The sequence below is a fragment of the Oryctolagus cuniculus genome, chromosome 10 (genome assembly GCF_964237555.1).
Source record: "Oryctolagus cuniculus chromosome 10, mOryCun1.1, whole genome shotgun sequence".
NCBI classification, from domain to species: domain Eukaryota; kingdom Metazoa; phylum Chordata; class Mammalia; order Lagomorpha; family Leporidae; genus Oryctolagus; species Oryctolagus cuniculus.
In genome coordinates this window covers 8,795,997-8,817,204 of record NC_091441.1, presented here as the reverse complement: position 1 = coordinate 8,817,204, position 21,208 = coordinate 8,795,997, and the positions used below count along the sequence as shown (strand labels likewise).

The following is a 21,208-nucleotide window of genomic DNA, read 5'->3' as shown; positions in this document are numbered from 1 at the left end:
CCTCTCTCTAAGCTTTCTTCCAACAGTATTTCTCTCTCATTTCTCCTAGCTCCTCCCTGCAGTCCATATCCAAGTCTAAGTTTTTTCTAGCTTTCACTTTCGCTTTCAATCTTAGATTTCTCCTAGCTTCTCCCCAGCACTTTCCATCCGGCTTTTCCCTACACTCTCCTTAGTCTCTCTCCAGTATTTTCCCGCTTCTTCCCTCCTAGGTTTCATATCTGAGTCACGGAACCATTTGTCGCTCCCCCACTCGTGGAGGAACAATACCGGACCCTGTGCTGTTCTCTTCCAATCAGAGGATGAATCGGCTCCTGCAGCTTGTTAGTCGAATTGGTGAGGCAGCTGTGTGGAAGTTGTTTACTCTCTCTCAGCACCATATGATGGGAGATCAGATGCATAGAGTTAGTCTTAGCAGTTCCAGTAGTTTAGTCTAGTCTCAGTAATCTCAGTATTTGTCCTCAGTATTTATTTGTTCACAGTCTTAGTACTTATTTGTCTCCCGGGTGACGGGCCCTGCCATGTTATGGGAGACAGGCCCTGCTCCCCACAATTAACAAACTGAAGAACAAAAACCATATGATTATCTCAATAGATTCACAGAAAGTATTTGATAAAATACAACACCCTTTCATGATGAAAACTCTAGACGAACTGGTTATAGAAAGAACATTCCTCAACACAATCAAGGTAATTTATGACAAACCCATGGCCAGCATCTTATTGATTGAAAGCATTCCCACTAAGATCTGGAATGAGGCAAGGATGTCCACTCTCACCATTGCTATTCAATATAGCCCTGGAAGTTTTAGCCAGAGCCTTTAGGCAAGAAAAAGGAATCAAAGGGATACAAATTAGAAAGAAGCCAGTCAAACTATCACTATTAGTAGATGACATGATTTTATATATAGAAGAACCAACACACTGCACTAAAAGACTTTTGGAACTCATAAAAGAATTTGGTAAAATGACAGGATATAAAGTTAACACATAAAAATCAATAGCCTTTATAAACACAGATAATGCCATGGCTGAGAAAGAACTTCTGAGATCAATCCCATTCACAGTAACTACAAAAAATTAAATACCTTGGAATAAATTTAACCAAGGAAATCAAAGATCTCCACAATGAGAACTATAAAACATTAAAGGAAGAAATAGAAGATGAAATAAAAAATGGAAAAACCTTCCATGTTCATTGATTGGAAGAATTAATATCATCAAAATGTCCATACTACACAAAACGATACACAATTCCAGTGCAATCCAAATCAAAACACCAATGACATTCTTCTCAGATCTAGAAAAAGTGATGCTAAAATTCATATGGAAACATAAGATACCCTGAATAGCTAAAGCACATTTGTACAACAAAAACAAAATCAGAAGCAACACAATACCAGATTTCAAGACATACTATGGGGCAGTTATAATCAAAATAGACTGGTACTGCCAATAAAAATAGATGTGTGGACTGATGGAACAGAAATAGTGACTCAAAAAATGAATCCATGAATATACAACCTACTTATCTTTGATCAATCCATGCATATACAACCAACTTATCTTTGACAAAGGAACCACAATCAATCCCTTGAGGAAGGACAGTCTCTTCAACAAATGGTTCTGGGAAAATTAGATCTCTATGTGTGGAGAAATAAGACCCCTGCCTTACACTTTACACAAAAATCCCCTCAAAATTGACCAAATACCTAAATCTATGACCCAATATCATCAAATTACTAGCGAACATTGGGGAAACTCTGCAAGGCATTGACATGGGCAAAGACTTTTTGGAAAAGAACCCAGAAGCACAGTCCAGCCAAAATAGACAAATGGAATTACATCATGCTTAGAAGCTTTTGCGCTGCAAAAGAAACCCTCAGAAAAGTGAAAAGGCAACTGACATAATGGGAGAAAATATCTGCAAACTTTGCAACAGATAAAATGTTAATATCCAGAATCTATAAAGAGCTCAAGAAATTCAACAAAAACAAAACAAAACAAAAATCCAGTTAAGAAATGGGAAAAGAACTTGAACAGGCATTCTTCAAAAAAGGAAATTCAAATGGCCAATAGACACATGAAAAAATTTTCAGGATCACTAGCCATCACTGAAATGCAACTCAAAACCACAATGAAGTTTTACTTCATCCTAGTTAGAATGGCTCTCATACAGAAATCAACAAACAATAAATGTTGATGAGGATGTGGGGGAATAGGTACTTTAATCCACTATTGGTGGGAATGTAAACTTATTCAGCCACTGTGGAAGACAGTATGGAGATACCTCAGAAAGCTGAAAATAGATCTACTATATGACCCAGCCATCCCCCTCCTGGGAATTTACCCAAAGTAAGTGAAATCAGCATATGAAAGAGTGATCTGTACCCCATGTTTATTGCAGCTCAATTCACAACTGAGCTAAGACATGGAATCAACCTAGATGTCCATCAGCTAATGACTGGATAAAGAAATTATGGTTTGTATATATACATTATGGAATATTACACAGTGGTAAAAAAAATAATGAAATTCTGTCATTTTCAACAAAATGGATGCAAGTGGAAAACACTGTACTTAGTAAAATAAGCCAGTCGGCACAAGACAAATACCACCACATGTTTTCCCTGATCTGTGGTAATTAATAGAGTTCCTAAAAGGTAATGTATAGGAGTGAAATTAGCATTTTGCGATTCTATGATTCTTTACGAAGCCTCTCTGGGCTTCCACTGGAGGTTGGAATGAAGTGGTCTTTTCATACAGGAGTTGAGTACCTAGGTTATGGATTACTTTGAACTTGAGGCTTCATGGAGTTGTATGCTATGGAAGTTAGCCTATAAATCCACAGGAAGACTGACTTTTATTTATAACGATACTCAAGAATTTTCTTTTTTTCTCTTAGTTTTGTGGGGATGTTGGTGAGGGCACATTTATTTCAGTTCACCTGTCCCTTAAATAATATTCCACAGAGTTCTCACTACACACACACACACACACACACACACACACACACACTGCCATAACCATCCTCAACAGCATCAGTACCTGTCCTGTGCAACCAAATTATAGCAAGCTTCAAATTGCACTGTCACTGACACTTGGGCATGAGATCAGGGTGGGGATATTTATCCTGTGTCCTTCTAAATTCAGAGTCCCGAGCGTGTGATGAACACTCAATAAATACTCGTGGAAGTAAAGAGGAGAAAGAGATGGGAAGGAGGAACTTGCAGAGGACTGAGGAAGGGGAACAGAGATGCCGTGAAGACTGCATTGTGGAGGCCACCCTGGAGGCACTGCCCTGCTTTGGTCAGGAGTGCACTCTCCCCTTTGCCTCCCCTGCTTCCTCACCTCCCGTTATTTCTGCTTCCTGCCTCTAAATCATCCTACATGATATTGCTAGGGTAATGGTTCCAAATCCTGGCTGACACCTGACTTCCACTTGACAAACCACCAAATAAATCTATAACTTCTATCCTCTGCTCTTTCCCTAAGGTTCTGTCCAAGCACATTTTCTGTATGTCTCAAATGCTAAGAGTGTTTCCCTTCCGTGTGATGCTTTCTGTGTCTTCTTGAAGTTCCTCTTTCCACAATTACTCATCTTCACCCACCCAAACCATACTGACACTTCAGGGCATGGGTCCCCCAAACCGGAAGTAATCCCTTTCATCTCTCAACTCCTAAAACCTTGTTTTATTCCACTGACCAAGTTCCACCCTACATTATGGTTACTTCGCCCACATGTTAACATGGTGTACAAGTCCATACCTCCTCACTTACATTATAAATTTCTCAAAAACAAAGACTTTCTCATTCATTTATTCTTTTCCTCACAGCAAGCAATAAATGTCCATTCAAAGAATTTAGAAAAGAGTGTACATTGATTTTTAAATTACTATTATGAGCATTCATCCAAAAAAACAGACTTACGAACCTGAAAGTATCATTTAAGCAGCAATGTTTTATAATTTTCCTTTGATTCAATTCTGCCTTTTTAACTGAAAACATAATAGACTATGCTAAAAATAAAAATTCAAACAGAGTGTCAGCTCAAAGAAACACAGGGCCAGTAGTTGGCAATGTTTCCATCTTTGTTCATTTTTTGTTCCTTTTTTAGGAACCATTTCTAGGATTTAAGAAAAATAGAAGAAAAAAAGCTATAAGCCCTATGTTGAATGAATGCTTTTTATTTTATTTCAGTAGACGACTACGTTACTTAAAAGGTAATAGAAATTTGAGAAATCTGATGTCAGGGGTGTCATTTGTAGACTGTACTAACATTGCCTATCTCAAAGACAATTGAATTCCCTGCCTGTTTCTCAGATGAAAAATAGTAAACGCCAAATTGTATCCTCCAGTGTGTAAATAAAAATAAATGCACCGTACACATTAGTAAAATCAGATATATGATCTAGAATTTCCTTTAATCTCAGGACTTTATATGCTGTGAAGGTAGTAACTCTATACACACAGAGGATACAACACACACACACACACACACATATTCACTAAACTATTCTGGAAATGTCAGGCGTTGCTGACATAGAGAATTTTATGTAACCTACCAAGAAATGGGACAAACACGTGCTTAAGGGCCAGTCTGCTAAACTGAGAATGTTAAATTTCTCCACTATTCGGCTAATTGAACAGAGCATTGAAATGCTCAGAGTTCACACCCAGACGTCACTCCTGTTGGCCATAAGCACTTCACTTGATTTAGCAGGTGTAATGCACATAGCTACTTGCATACTTACTAGCACGTGTGCATATTGATTTTCTCCCTTAATTTTTAGAAACGTTCTTATATCAATCCTCTATGAAACATAGGTCTCTCTTCCTGGGAAGATTATGAAAAAGACTTTTTTTAAAAAAGTAGGTTGGTTAAATAGCTGAAGTCAGGGAAAATTTTCTCACAATGAGATTTATTGGATTGTGAACAATCTCTCCAGGGAAGTGCCAGAGGCCCCATCAACTGAGTTATTTAATTAAAACTATTCCAGAGTAAGTAGAAGAGATGTTGCCTCAGGGAGTAATTTTGCATTGATCCCTGAAGGATTGACTTGATGGTCTTAAAATTCTTAACAGTTTCAAAATCTTCAATGCCTTCAGAAATAATCTCCTACCATTTTCTCAAAGGAAAGGAAAAGCTATCCCTTCTGCAACCTCCAGTCCCTATAAACCACCACCACCACCACAACACTGCAAACAGAAGCAAAATCCAGCAATGAAAAGCACAGCTTAGAAACCAAATCTTTTTTATCACAGCCAAAGAAATTGTCACAGGACAGCATTAGCTCAAAGAGAAAGCAAACAAAGGAGCCCCAAACATCCAGCACACTTATTTTCTTATTTTGTTTGTTTGAACCTCCAAAACCCAGCATTATTATTTTATAAAATGCAACATGTAATTTGACTTTTGGTCAACAATGAGATCTGTCAAGGGGTCAACTCCTTGGAAGCTTCTCTGACACCTGCCTACTAGTCCTGCTGGGAGGTTTCCAAGAACAAGAGCTGGAAAGCAAGCTTGGCATCTGTAGTGCTCAACCTGTGATGAGAGGATTTTAAAGAACACAGAAGCCTGGGTGGTCCCAGGGAGGAGTCTGAGGTGTGGGCTGAACACGTTCCATGGTTACTCTGCTGGCCACTGAAGGCTGTAGGATGCCAGCTCTTACTCACGGGTGCAGCCACAATCCCCACCCTACACAAGCACCCACACACCTCCCACACCCACCAGAAGAGGAAATGTGTTCCAGATATGGTGGCTGGCAGCGCAGTGGGGAGGCAGTTGTGGTAAACAGCAATGGGAGAGGTGTGAGCTGTTGTGATCGCAGAGTTAAAGGAGGAAAAAACCAAGAACTGAGGGGTCTCCAGTTATACTAAAAAACATTCAGGGTTCTTAAAAACTGTTTCAAAATTTTAGCTGTTGCTCATTCTCTAGCAATTCAGTCAAGTTTCCCTTACTCTACAGTCATCTTAGAAATAAAAATATCTACTAACAGAAGTTTGTGTTAGTAAACAAAATAGCTACACATGAAGATTTCCTGCTCTGGGTTGCTTGAGTCCATTTTTTTTTTTTTTTTTTTTGACAGGCAGAGTGGATAGTGAGAGAGAGAGACAGAAAGGTCTTCCTTTTCCATTGGTTCACCCTCCAGTGACCGCTGCCGCCAGCGCGCTGGGGCTGGCACATCACACTTTTAACAAGTGTCAGGTAAAAGTTTCCTCCTGGATTTGGCTACAGCTAACAGATATAAAGACCAGGTTGTCCAACCACGCATACAAGTAGCATAAATGGAGAGGTGACTAGGTATCAGGACAAAAAAACAGAAGGCATTACTCAAAAAATAAATCATGGGGGTCGGTGCTGTGGTATAGTGGGCTAAGCGTCTGTCTGCCTGTGGTGCCGATTCATGTCCCGGTTGCTCCTCTTCCGATCCAGCTCTCTGCGATGGCCTGGGAATGCAGTGGAAGATGGCTCAGGTGCTTGGGCCCCTGCACCCACGTGAGAGACGTAGAATAACCTCCTGGCTCCTGGCTTCAGATCCACCTAGCTCTAGCTGTTGCAGCCATTTGAGGAGTGAAGATCTTTCTCACTGTTTCCCTCTCTCTGTCTGTAATTCTACCCCTCAAATAAATAAATAAAATATTTTTTAAAAGAAGATATTAAAAACATAGCAAGGCCAGCGCCGCGGCTCACTAGGCTAATCCTCCGCCTAGCGGCGCTGGCACACCGGGTTCTAGTCCTGGTCGGGGCGCCGGATTCCGTCCCGGTTGCCCCTCTTCCAGGCCAGCCCTCTGCTGTGGCCAGGGAGTGCAGTGGAGGATGGCCCAGGTGCTTGGGCCCTGCACCCCATGGGAGACCAGGAAAAGCACCTGGCTCCTGGCTCCTGCCATCGGATCAGCGCGGTGCGCTGGCCGCAGCGTGCCGGCCGCGGCGGCCATTGGAGGGTGAACCAACGGCAAAGGAAGACCTTTCTCTCTGTCTCTCTCTCTCACTGTCCACTCTGCCTGTCAAAAAACAAAACAAAACAAAACAAAAACATAGCAAAACAAAATGAAAAAACAAAGCATGTACCTTGCCTGTACGTTAATTCAATTTTATCCTGCATTTGAGTGCTGAATTCAATTACATGTATTCATAGAGCAATATCTTGTTTTGGAAGTTTTTTTTTTACATTCCTCTCTTTGATGACGGAGCTTTACCCCAAAACCTGAAAGTTGAATTTCATGGTGACTGGCGCACTTAAGTGTGCTCCTCCCTGGGCTCGGTCCCCCAAAATTAAGCCAATTAAAACAACTTTGGCAGGTTTTGGTAACTATCCTCCTTCTAGATCCCCAGTACCTCACCCTCGAGAGTGCAATGACCACAAGCTTGCTTCCCAGCAGCTTCACATGCTATTTATCACCTACCTTCTCTCTGTATTACTATATTTCATTAAGGAGTGAGATCTATAAGTCTCTAAAATGTTTCTGTCTAATCTCTTGACCACTTGACTCTTTGTTATAGGGACTATTTAATATATTTGCTCTTTCTTAGGATGAAAAACTGCCAAAAATGTAACACACAGGGTCACATAAAGTTTTTAAAATTTGATTTCACTTATACAAGTTTCATATATTTCATATACACAGATCTAGTAACATAGCGGCACTTTCCCCTCAACCTCCCCCCAGCCCACACTCCAACCCTTCCTCCCATTCCCTCGCGGATTAAGGGGAAAGCTTTTATGGCATTTCTGAGATTGCTACTATGGGCCTCAAGAGAGTCAATGGTTTAATTCTTTAACAATATATTTGAAGCAGTTTTTCCTTATTTCTTATCCCACTTCAATTAAAAGCAATAGGGATGCATTTGATGGGCACAACTTGATGACGAAACAAGCTGGTGACCCTTGGAAAAAGAGGCAAGATTGATTGTTTCTCTGTGGCCCTTTTGTCCCATTGTGGAATTTCTTTTCACAGGTAAAAGCCTTTAAGACCAAGTCCTGACCTCCATCACTTTGCACCCATCACTAATATACAAAGTAGTGCCATTTTCATGTTTGTTCATCTTTCCTCCTGACTTTGGGATAGGCAAAACAAAAGTACGCAAAAGCTAAAGATAAGTCATAAACTATGATTGCATAACATGAGGGGATCTTCAAAAAGTCCATGGGAATGTGCATTATATTTTTTCCTGTAATTCTTTTTTTATTTATTTTTTTAACTTTTATTTAATAAATATAAATTTCCAAAGTACTTTTGGATTATAGCAGCTTTTGCCCCCCCATAACCTTCCTCCCACCAGCAACCATCCCATCTCCTACTCCCTCTCCCATCCCATTCACAACAAGATTCATTTTCAATTATCTTTATATACAGAAGATACTATATATACTTAGTATATACTATGTATACTAAGTAAAGATTTCAATAGTTTGCACCCACACAGAAACACAAAGTATGAAGTACTGTTTGAGTACTAGTTATACCGTTAATTTACATAGCACAACACATGAAGGACAGAGATCCTACATGGGGAGTAAGTGCACAGTGATTCCTGTTGTTGATTTAACAACTGACATTCTTGTTTATGGCGTCACTAATCACCCGAGGCTCTTGCCATGAGCTGCCAAGGCTATGGAAGCCTCTTGAGTTTGTCAACTCTGATCTTATTTAGACAAGGTCGTAGTCAAAGTGGAAGTTCTCTCCTCCCTTCAGAGGAAGGTACCTCCTTCTTTGATGGCCTGTTCTTTCCACCGGGATCTCACTCACAGAGATCTTTTATTTAGAATTTTTTTTTTTTTTTTTTTTTTTTTTTGCCACAGTGTCCTGGCTTTCCATGCCTGAAATACTCTCATGGGCTTTTTAGCCAGATCCTAATGCCTTACGGGCTGATTCTGAGGCCAGAGGTGCATTATATTTTTAATTCCATTTCAATTCCACTTGTACATCAGGTCTCCTAAGTAACATGGTTACTTCATGTTCTGCTTTATCACATTCAACAAATTGGAACAAACCAAGCCATGGATTATAAAGCAAAGTAAATTATATTAATTTGTTGATCAATTCTATTTGTTCAAGTTTAGAGGTTTTGTCATTGCTATAATGCTTTTCCAGAAAATTAAAATTATCTTTCCAAAATAGGTTAAATTAGAACAAAAGCTATTTTCTAGATAACTTTCTAAAGCAATTTTCCTGGAATGTTATTCCACCACATCTCAATGTCCATATACTCTGACTTACCTCATTCCGGGTAAAGTTCAAATTCCACTTGTTATGGATTGGATCTATCCTGAATTTCCTAGTTAAAAGTAAATTCTATCCTCTGAATTGCAACAGCACTTAAAATTTTTGGCCTTAAATTATACTTTATGATACACAACTTTCATCTCCCCTAATACTCTACATACTGTGGAGAGTTAGATCCATGTATTTCTGTCTTCCAAACCACTGGGCTTCAGAAGTTACAGGTTCTCAGTGAAGACTCAATGGATGAATTAATGGATGAATTCACTTCCCACAAATTAGCATACCAGTGTATGAAAGCTGGAACTGAGACACTGCTCTCTTCCCAGCTTTAAATCAAATTCAATCCTGACATTACCCCTGCATCAGAAAACAAATATGTTGATCCTGCTGCTCCCACCAAGATACAGAGGTCGGCACGGTCTATTGAATTTCTTCTGTTCTGGGATCCTCAGAACTGCCTCTATGCTGGGATCTTCCAGTGCCAGAAACCAGCAACATACATGTGAAAGCATGAGCTGCTGTGTCAACTGCTAGAAACTGGGTGAAAACACATGGCCCTAAAGGAAGCAGAGGTGAAAGACCTTCTAAGAATGAGCATGGACGACACATAGAGCCTCATCCAACTCCAGAAGATAAATGCTTCCAGGGAGACGATGAGAAACACCTCCATGCCCAAGTTGATATAAGTGGACAAGAATATAGAAGATCACAAAGTCAGACAAATATGAGAAAGACCCAACACAAGCACCTAATTGTGTGGAGCAACAATTCATAGTCCTCAACTGTATGTGTGTGCTACATGCATTTATGCCCCAACAATAATTCATCCATTCTGCATCTCCCTTCTTCCCCATCCTGCCTCTCCCCATATCCCCATATCCCCTGTGTTCTTTATCATGAATATCCTTATACACCTAGATGTGACCATCATCCAAGATACGGCTTTTCCATTAGCACTTTACTAGTTAATCATTTTTTTCAGACATACTGGGTGATAATTCATATGACTACAAAACTGGTATTTCCAATCCTAACCCTTCTTCTGGTTTATCATCCCCTAATTTCAGCTGTCAGCTAACCAAAGGCTACCTGAAAACAGAATGCAAATGAAGCCAGATCTACTCCCTCTCTTCCAAACCAAGGTGGTCTCCTAATTTCCCATCTAGTGATACAAAATCATCTTTCTGCAGATATCAGATTACAGACATTTGAAATCATTCTTGAAGCTTCGCTCTCTTTGAGTACCAAGCCAAATGAGACTATCTTTGAGCTTCTCAAAAATCACAATTGTATCTTCATTCACCATTTTTATTAGAAATCTAGTAGATTTAAGAGGAAACTTTTTAAAGTATTTTAAGACAAATTGAAAATAAAATTTCTATATATGGAGAAACACCATACTTTGAATACCCGTATGACCTCTCCTGATCTTCCCTTCTGCCCAGGCTGCAGAACTCTGCTTTCTCTATGGTTTGCCACTATGCTATAAATAACACACTTAGGTTTGCATGTTTCTAAAGGAATTATACCCTGTGCATTTTCCTGCAACTTGCAACATGATGTTCCAGGGAATTATCCCTGTAGATAAGCATAGTGATCACTTAAGTGCCCTCAGTGATTCAGAGCATTCCACTGTATGAATCATCCCAATGTATTTGCACATTCTACTAATGATGAGTATTTGGTGTGTTACAAAAATTGTGCTACTACAGATGTGATAGTTAACTTTACTGGCCTACTTAGTGGGTGATATTGGATGAGATTTATGTATATATAATCATAATATATATATATATATATATCACTGAATTTTTTAAACATGTGTTTATTTATTTGAAAGTAAGAGTGTGTGTGTGTGTGAGAGAGAGAGAGAGAGAGAAAGATCTTCCATCCACTGGTTCACTCCCCATATGGCTGCAATGGCCAGGGCTGGGTCAGGCCAATATCAGAAGTCAGGAGCTTCATCCACATTTTCCATGTCGGTAGCAGGGGCCCAAACACTTGGGCCATATTCCACTGATTTTCTCAGGCCACTAGCAGGGAATCAGATCAGAAGTGGAGTGGCCGGGATATGAACTGGTGCCAGTATGGGATACTGGCATCACAGGCAGTGGCTTTATATGCTATGTCACAATGCCGGCCCCTACCAGTGAATTTTGAGCAAGAAGATTGCCTTTCATTATGTGGTGGGTCTCTTTCCGTTACCTGAAGTCCCAATAGAACAAAATGTCTGGCCTCCCCTAAGTAAGGAAACTACATAAGCCAATTTGTTATAATAAAAGTCTCTGTGCATACGTCTATATCCTATTGGTTCTCTTTCACTGGAGGACCCTGATTAATACAACTGATATATCAATTTATACTCCTACCAACAGTTCATAAGTGTTCCAATATACAGAATTCCTCTTGTTGACCCCATTCTTGAACTGTTTCCCTCCTATAAGGCTGCAACTAGTTTAGTCTTTCAGGTAGTGTGAAAAAAAAAAAAACTGGTTTATTGTGTATCTCACAGAGGAACCCTAAGGTCTACATTACAGAATGAAGTTCAAACTCCATGAAGCATATGAAGATCTGGGCTGCCCAACTTTCCAAGTGTATCACTAACAATTTGACTGCTCCAATGGGCTGAAATTTCCTTCCTTAAATACACATTCTGCTGTAGGAAGACCATATCTGAGACTCCCACGTATCATTCACTGAACCCCTTTGCTGGTGTGGGCAGGAAGAAGGTCCCACCCTCACGCTCTTTCGTTCCCCCTTGACGCTGACTCTCAGGCCACTTCTGGCACTGAAAGGCCTGAGAACCCAGTGGAGAACCACATCCTTCTCAAACCCAGCGCCCCAGTCGACAGGGCCATCGCCCACCCTGCATGAACTTCACAGTCCTGCTGCATCCTCCCTGCCATCTTCCCCTCTGAGATTCCCTTTTGTCTTCATTCTCTCTCCTCCCCTTAACCCAGCTGCTCTACCTTTAAAAATCCTTCCTAATTCCTCACGGTCAAACATGACTTTCCATCACCCTGAGCCGCTCTGATTCATTTTGATGGGGACACTTCTGGCACTTCCGAGACATTGACTGGGTTCACCCTCGTGCTGCGATGTGAATCAGCAGACTGGCAACCTTGGATAAGGTAGCTAATGACTCCGAATCCCACTGCCTTCAGATACCTGATGGGAAACGTTACCTCTCTTGGTCCTGAGTAAGTATTAAAGTATCAATTACTCCACATAGTTGTCACCCAATGAATTTAGGTAGCAGAGTACTTTGAGTAGGTTGTAAGTGTAACTACATTTCCTTTAACTGACTAGAAGGGCCAGAGACACGTGGATGACAGTGACGTTTTCCGTGACCCCACTTCCTGCCCAAATCCCACCATGAAAGGACAGATTTTGAAATGTTACCTCTATGTCACCTCAGCATATTTTTCTCTGATAGATAAAATAAGGAGAGCCATTATTACCATTAAATCCCCTACACCCATTGCTAATTAAGAAACATCTGTTGTGAAGCTAACATAATTTTAGAATCATTTTTGTATTAATAGCACCATTTGTGCAGAATAAGATGTCAAATCTGCTCTTCAGCTTCAGGCTGAAATCTAAAGGGGTAGGAGGAATGACAAGTGTGAGCGTCGGTGTCTTCCCCTTGGAGGGCCCTAGTGGGCTCCCGTGTTCCCCAGGATGTCATTTTACATCTAGATACCACATTCCCTGATGTAAAACATATGAAGCTGAGGCCATGGAAAAATACTGGGCTCACTACCCTTCATTGCCCTCATCTGTAAAATCAAAGGAATCTCTATATCTAAGTGTATACAGAGGGTTAAATGCGAAAATCTATGAAATGAATATGTAAGATTCTTTACACATAATAAGCCATCAGTAAACAGCAGAAAAAAACAGGAGATGTGGCTCAATTCATTTAGCCTTTTGAAATTCTTACAAACAATTATAGAAACTAGAATGTCTGGATTTCTGGTCCTTTTTTGTTAAACAGATCACCAATTCTCTATTTACATAATATAAAAATGAAATAAATATAGATATTGGCATGTTATTAATACAGCACATAAAATTAAGTACTTTTTTAAAAAAAGAGTTATTTATTTATTTGAAAGAGTTACACAGAGGAGGAGAGGCAGAGAGAGAGAGAGGTCTTCCATCTGCTGGTTCACTCTCCAACTGGCCGCAACGGCCAGAGCTGCGCCAGTCTGAAGCCAGGAGCCAGGAGCTTCTTCAGGGTCTCTCATGCGGGTACAGGGACCTAAGGACTTGAGCCATCCTCTACTGCTTTCCCAGGCCACAGCAGAGAGATAGATTGGAAGTGGAGCAGCCAGGTCTTGAACCGGCCCCCATAGGGGATGCCGGCACTTTAGATCAGGGCGTTAACCCGCTGCGCCAGAGCGCTGGCCCCAATTAAGTACCTTAATACATGGCTTAAACTCACTATCGTTCTTGTTTTAAAATGATGAAGCCCTCCAAATATCAAAGTAAGGTAGACCACCCACATGGTCCATTACATCAATCTGTTCTTTCAAAGTATAAGTGATCAGAAATAACAGCAATGATATGACTAGATGCATCATGAAGAATTAAACCCGAGGAAGAATGGGTTCTCCTCTGTTGACAGGAAACTGACTGAAACACCCCACTGGTTTTGAAAAGCTCTCGTGAAGTAGGATGTCCTCTTTCCTAAATAGAAAAAGCAAAAACCCCAGGTGATGAAAAAAATAATAGAATATTGCCCATGGTGAAACAAGATTTAAAAGTCCTCCTTGGTGTGGCCACCATCACTTCCTTCTCTACAGTTTGGTTCCATCCTCCATCCTGAATTTCTGGAAAAGGTCAAGCTCCCCATTTTCAATTGAAATCAATATCCGATCTGCAACCCAAACTGCAAGTGCTTACCATGCGAGGCAGAGAGGGGAAGCCCATCTCATTCTAGCCTTGAAGGCTCAGGCCTTGTGTCAAATAGTTCACTGTATTTTAAGACCCTTACAAATTCTCTCCTTCATTTGCATGACTGATCAGAAGTAGACCATAGGGACCTGCATTGTGGTACAGTGGGTTAAGGTGCTGCCTTCAACACTGGTATCCTATGTAAGTGTCAGTTTTAGCCCAGCAGCTCTGCTTCTGATCCAGCTTCCTGTAATGCATTTGGGAAAGCAGTGGAAGATGGCTCATTCCTTGGGCTCCTGCCATGTACATGGGAGACTCAGATGGAGTTCCAGGCTCCTGTCTGGGCTGGTCCAGCCCTGGCCTTTGAAACCATTTTGGGAATGAACCAGTAGATGGAAGATCTCTTGCTATCCTTGTCTTTCCTTCTGTCATTCTGCCTTTCAAACAAATAAAATTAATCTTCAAAAAAGAATAAGTGGACTTCACACTGAAAACTGTCAAAGATCAGTTTAATGGAAGATTGCACATAACAACATGTAAGGAATTGAGTTGCAAAATGCAGACTTTAATAAATATGTGTTTAGAGAGAGTTTGCCAATTGATGCTCTGTGTCAGCCATACCCACAAAATCAACCTTGCATTAAGTTATACCCACTGGAAGTGGGAGAACTAGTCGTGGATAAACCTTTCTTATTTCCTGAGCATTTGATATTCCTAGCACTAACTGTTGTTAGAGAATACAGACTCCGTAAAAGTAAAGTACGACATCTGACAACATAGTGTTCCACTCTACACATCCATGGGGTATAATGTGAGAGATAACAAAACAGAACTAGTTCCAAAATATTCCCTGTTTTGGGCTGATCCCTAAAAATTTTATCATTAGCCATGTTGTTTCAAAAGAACAGAATATGATGATGATGATGATGATGACGACGACGACAATGATGATACCTAGTATTCTCTGATTACCATGGGCCAAATTCGTTAAGTATATTATCCGTAAGTCATATAAGAATGAGAATAGTATTATTAACTCAATTTACTCTCCAGAAATCTGACGTTGAGGGAGATGCAGCAACCACCACAAGTTTATATGAAAAGTAATGCTATAAAATCCAAGTTTTTCCAATATATCACACGCTCCATGTTGCCACCCCTGGAAGGATCAAACCACAATCCAGTAGACAGAGCAGAAACACTCCAAGAGACCATTAGATTCTTTCCACCAAGACAACTGACAATTTCTGAAGAAAATATGCTCTCTAGCTAAACTTGGATGAGGCAAAGGGTAGAGCCAGTGTTTGAACGCGTCCCAGGAATCACTAACTCTGGATTAAATGCTGTAGAAAGGACCTGGATGTTCAAGTGGAAGGGAATGGAACACACTGTTGAGATAAAGCACCGGAAGGGAGGTGTTCGGTTCCTGAATCTACATCAGTGTAACCTAGACTCAGATTATCATGAAGACAACATAAAATCTGGGCTTCAAATTTGGGAGATGCTTCTGCTCGAAAAGAAAGCACATTAAAAAATTAAAATTTATTCATAATATTACTTCTTTAAAACAAGAATATAGAATCTAAAAGTGGAATTGGAAAAAGCCACAAAAATGGGATGAAACATTTTGTAGCTTTACTCAGGCTTTCTATAATCAAATGCCGTAGACGAGTAAAGAGGAAAATAAAACTGGTCCTTACCTGACTGCACCACTTGTAACATCTTTTCCCAAGATCCAAGTGGAAAAGTGTGAAGAAAGCAGGAATAGGAGCCAACATCAGCTTCAGAGGCATTATGAAAGGAAAGGGTCATATCATTGGATGCCATTGTTGAATTCAAAAAGGAAACCCTATCAGCATAGGGCTCTCTTATGACCACACCATAAGTAGGGTTGAAAATGGCTATGGACTCTTTCTGGAGTCCATTGATCTTGAACCACTCGATCTGGGTCAAGTTGTCCGTTGATGGATACACACATTCTAGAGTCATATTCTTGGCAAATTTAACAGTCGTGTCCCAAAATATCTCTTCACATAGAGCTGAAAGAGATGTCATCACATAAATAAAGTTATCTTCAGTGACAAAGACATTGAATAAATATCTTGACCAAGCAGGATGTTAAATTCATGGAAAAAGCTAATGATTTCTAATTTTTCCCAAAAAAATTTTTTCACTGCCGATAATTGGCATTTGTAACTTTTAGTTTTCCTTAACAAGTGGGAAACTATTTAAGTCAACTAAAGTGCATTATAAATTCTGACCATGGCACACTGTAAGACCAGAAAAAGGAGCAAGCTTTTTAAATGAATACATAAAGATTATCTTTACCTTTGTATACAAAAAGAGTAGACAAGAGGAAAGCAGGATAATCCATCTCTGGAAACTATTTGGGAGGTGGTCTATAAAAAAAATTTGTATAATGCTACATGCAGAGGCCCAGCAAGACGCACCACTTCCTTCCTCTCAGATATTATCAGTTGTGTCTTCTTTTTCTGAAGTATGAACACAGGAAAAAGGTCTTAGCTTCAAAGACAGGTTTGCTCTTGTACAAGAGTGGGCAGATTTGAGTTACTTCTCTCTCGGGGAAACAGTTTATTTCAAGGCCTCATTTTCTACAACGATTCATTCATGCAACAGACATTTATTCAGCATGTTCTTTTCCCAACTCTGCTCAGGCAATGAGGACACAATAATACATTAAAAACAAACAAAAAACTTGCCATCATTCAACTTGCATTCTAGTGAGAGGAGACAAAAACTAAAATAAAGGTGAAAAAACATATATGGTAAGTAAAAGATGATGAGTACACGAGGAAAAATAAAGCAGGGGAGTGGAGATAGGGAAAGTGGGGGATACGGAAGGTGAGGGGGTAATGTTTCCTTTTAGGTAGAAAGTCCTAACTGGGAAGGTAAGGTTGGGCGGATACCAAGGGCACAGGATAGGGGCCTTGTCGCTCTGGGAGTGGGATCTCCACCCAGCACATGGCCTTCCTTCCATGTCTGCACTTTGCTGACCTCAGGCATTTGTTTGGGGGTGATGAACAGACCACTGAAGGTTCCATGGTAGCCTGGGGCACGCAAAAATTCACCATCAAAATGAAGGTGTTTTTCCAACATTTATTTAGAAATAATTTCAGAGTCACAGGAGGTTTCAAAGACAATAAAGAGTTCCTAGGTACCCTTCATCCAATTTCCCCAACTAGTCACATCTGACATAATCACAGTACAATATCAACAAATGATTTAAAATTTTTAATGTTATTTTATTTGTCCCTATTTATTGGACAAAGTGAGACATACAAACAGAAAAATAGACTTCTCCCATCTACTGGTTCACTCACCAAATGTGGCTGGGCCAGGCTGAATCCAAGAGCCTTCAAACTGGGTCTCCCATGGAGTGGCAGGGACACAACTAACTGAGGCGACACAACTGCCACCTCATAGGGTGTGAATTAGCAGGGAGCTGGAAATGTGAGTGAAGCTGGGACTCAGTCCCAGGCACTCATATGGGATGCAGTTGTCCCAACCAGCATCTTAACCGTTATACCAAATGTCCAACCCTCAACACATGATTGATTTCTTCCTTCTCTTCTAAAATAACAGTTCAAATTCTTAAGCCCTTGTTAGGAACATATTAACATAGCAGTATAAAAAGATTATTTCCATGAAAAGAGGAATTGTAGGGGCCAGCGCGGTGGTGTAGCAGATAAAGCCACTGTCAAAAGTGTAGCATCCCATTTGAGCACCGGTTCTAGTCCCAGCTGCTCCATATCCAATCCAGCTCTCTGCTATGGCCTGGGAAAGCAGTAGAGGATGGCCCAAGTCCTTGTGCCCCTGCACCTGTGTGGGAGACCTGGAAGAAGCTCCAGGCTCCTGGTTTCAGATCAGTGTAGCTCTGGCCGTTGTGGCCATCTGGGAAGTTAACCAGCGGCTAGAAGATCTCTCTCTCTCTCGACCTCTCTGCCTCTGCCTCTGCCTCTGCCTCTCTGTAACTCTGCCCGTCAAATAAATACAGAAATCTTTTAAAAAAGAGGAATTGTATAAATGCACTTGTTCCCAATGAAAGTGTCAAAATAAAGGTAAATACAAATTGAAGGAGGAAGAGTAGGACCCACAGAGTTGCCTGATGCCAACTCTGAATTTCATATGTGATTCAATCTAAATATTTATCAGTAGGTGTCAACTACTCAACAATAGTATGCACTGTGGGAACTTTCTCAGGAAATCTGAAATTAACAATGAATTAATAGAACAAAGTAATGCATACATATAGCAATATACTGCCACTTTATGTTTCCACAACATTCTATGTTTTTAAGTTTTTACATCTATGATATGACTTGAGCCCCTAATTGTTGTATATATAGTCGGTAGAGGGATCTGTTACCTGTTTTGTAAGTAATTCAAGGAAACAATAGCCCTACATTTTACTGAGTTATGCTAGGTCCATTTCTTAGTCATTTGGGAACACAAGTAGGGGGAGTATCATCTCTTCTCACAAGTCATGCATAATAGAGTGGGCCAGATAAATAAAGTGATGTATTATAATAAAACCTGATGATTTCTACACAGATTATTTGAGTTTTATGGTACCCAGAGATGGAACAGTGCATTTTAATATATTTGAAAGAGGTTTCATAGGAAAAGTGGGAAAATTTTGAAAAGGAGATAGAAGTGTGACCATATAGTCTTTTCAGAAAGTAGTGGGATCATAGTATAGGAAATGGGGAAGTAACCAAAAGCAGTATGACTATGGATTGAAAGGTGCCTTGAATGATACACATGAAAGAAGTGAAACTTTGCAATCAGAAATCATCGTGTCTCGCTTATGTTTGTAAGTTCAACACTGAACATAATTCTATTTACGCAGCTTCCGAAATAAAAACCTACCTATGAAAAAATTTAACCAAACGGTGGAAGAGTTTATAGTGAGTAACAAAACATTGTTAAAAGAAATTCAAGAAGACATACTTAGGAAATATGTCTGAAAGACATCGCATGCTTATGAACTGGAAAATTTAATATTGCTAAGGTCAAATTTTCAGTGGTCTTTTTTTACAGAAATGGAAAACTGATCCTCAAATTCATATAGAATTTTAAAAGGCCTGAATATCCAAATAAATCTTGAAAAAAATTTAGATGATTCACAGTTCTCAATTACAAAATTTAGTATGAACTCACAGTAATAAAAACAGTGTGGTATTGGCATAACAACTGGCAAAAAGACCAATGTAATAGAGGTGAAAATAAAAAAATAAACCTACATTTCTATGGAATGGGTGCCAAGACCATTCATTTGGAAAAGAAGTCATCCTAACAAACAGTACTGAAACAACTGAGTAATCTCAATCAAAAGAACAAAGTTGGACACCTACCTCCCATCACATACAATGCTTAACTCAAAATGGACTGAGTTAAAACTATAAAATTCTTAGAAGAAAACAAGGCAAGTCTTCATGACCTTGGAGTTAGCAATGAATTATTAGCTATGGCATCAAATAGTATATCGTAATCAAAACCAAAAACTTTTGTACATCAAATAATGCTTCTTAAGAAAGTCAAACAACAGCCTACAGAATGGAGAATATACTGCAAATCATACATCTGATTAGGGTGACATATCTAGAATATATAAAGAATTTTTACATTTCAGAACCAAAAGAAATAACCCAATCTAAAATAAGAATGACAAAGTAAAAATGGATATGTATTTCTCTAAAGAAAGTATACAAACTGCTAACAAACATATGAATAGATGGTGAACATCACTAGTCCTCAAGGAAATGCAAAGACAAATCATAACAGAAATCACAATAAAGTCACCAGGTTGGTTATAATCAATAATAAGGAAAATAACTAGAGAGGAGGATACAGAGGAACTGAAACTCTCATACATTGCTGGTTGGAATATAAAATAGTAAAAAAATAAAATGCTGCAAAAACTAACTCGTTGATTCCTCAAAGAACTACTCAAGAATACCACATGACCCAGCAATCCCACTCCTTAGCATATATTCAATTTAAAATGTACTCACAAGAATACTGTACACCAACGTTCACAGTAGCATTATTAATAACAGCCAGAAACTGCAGGTATTTACAAACAGATGAATGAACTAAATTCCTGTTTATCCACATGGGGGAATACTATTCAGTCATTAAAAGGAGTGAAGTATTAACTCACGCTAAAAACATGAATGCTTAGGTGATATGAAAGCAGACAGACACAAAAGGTTACGCATTTCAGGATTCCATTTTACATGAAATACCCAGACTAGGCAAATCCACAGAGACTGGGTAAAGTGTGCTACAGGTGCAGGGGGAAAGGCAAGAGAGGAACAAGGGGCAGAGCTGCCATCTGTGACAGGATACTGCTGGGATCCTGAAAGAAATCTGGTGTAACGTGCCATGCTGCACGCTCAGGAGCTCCCGAAACCAGGCCCTAAGCAGACATCTTCCCCACAGGAGTAAGGAGTCAAGGACGTGGGAGGAGACGTGGGAAAGAGGACCTGATGGTCATAACGTGGCGTCACCTCTTCATTCCCGGGGCACTGGAAGTGCACTTGCATTCTGGAATTGAGGGAGCTGGCGGTCACAGATTCAAACGAAAGGTCCAGAAAGACTGGTGGCTGGAGATGGAGTTCAGCGGCACAACTTTGCTAAGGATGAGCCCTATTTATCAACATCTAACCAAAGACAAATAGAGACTGCACTTGAGCTATTTTTGTTGTGTTGGCAGCCATTTTTTGCATGATTTATGAAGGGATTTTGGCTTGAGGTTTCTTACTAATAGAGCTGTCTGTATAGAAGAGCTTTGTCTTCAAGGAAGTCATTAATCAAAATATTACTGGAATCCTTTACTATTAAAAACGTCTCAGCTAGCCACATGTGCGTGCATCCAGTTCAAAAGCTTGCCTCTGAATGCAGACTGGTAGATGACCTGAACTGAGAAGCAACCTCAGACAATGCTGTTTTCCTTCTCTTGGGCTGTCCATGAGGGCAGAAACTTCAGTATCTCCTGAGTTTCCCTGCTTCTGGTAATTTGCAAGATTTTCTGCTTTCCCAGACGCATCTACTGTTTCTG

General features: G+C 39.9%; 1 protein-coding gene across 2 annotated transcripts in view; it reads right to left on the bottom strand.

The window, feature by feature from the left end:
• CD226 (CD226 molecule) overlaps positions 1-21,208 on the bottom strand; it is a 123,522-nt gene that overhangs the window by 82,709 nt on the left and 19,605 nt on the right. For both annotated transcript variants that reach the window (XM_051851889.2, XM_002713640.5), the window contains 2 exons: positions 16,453-16,616; positions 15,825-16,163 (listed from right to left, as the gene is read on the bottom strand). In XM_051851889.2, coding sequence (XP_051707849.2) covers positions 15,825-16,163; positions 16,453-16,498 — 385 coding nt within the window. In that variant the 5' untranslated portion in view covers positions 16,499-16,616. The remainder of the gene's footprint in view (positions 1-15,824; positions 16,164-16,452; positions 16,617-21,208) is intronic.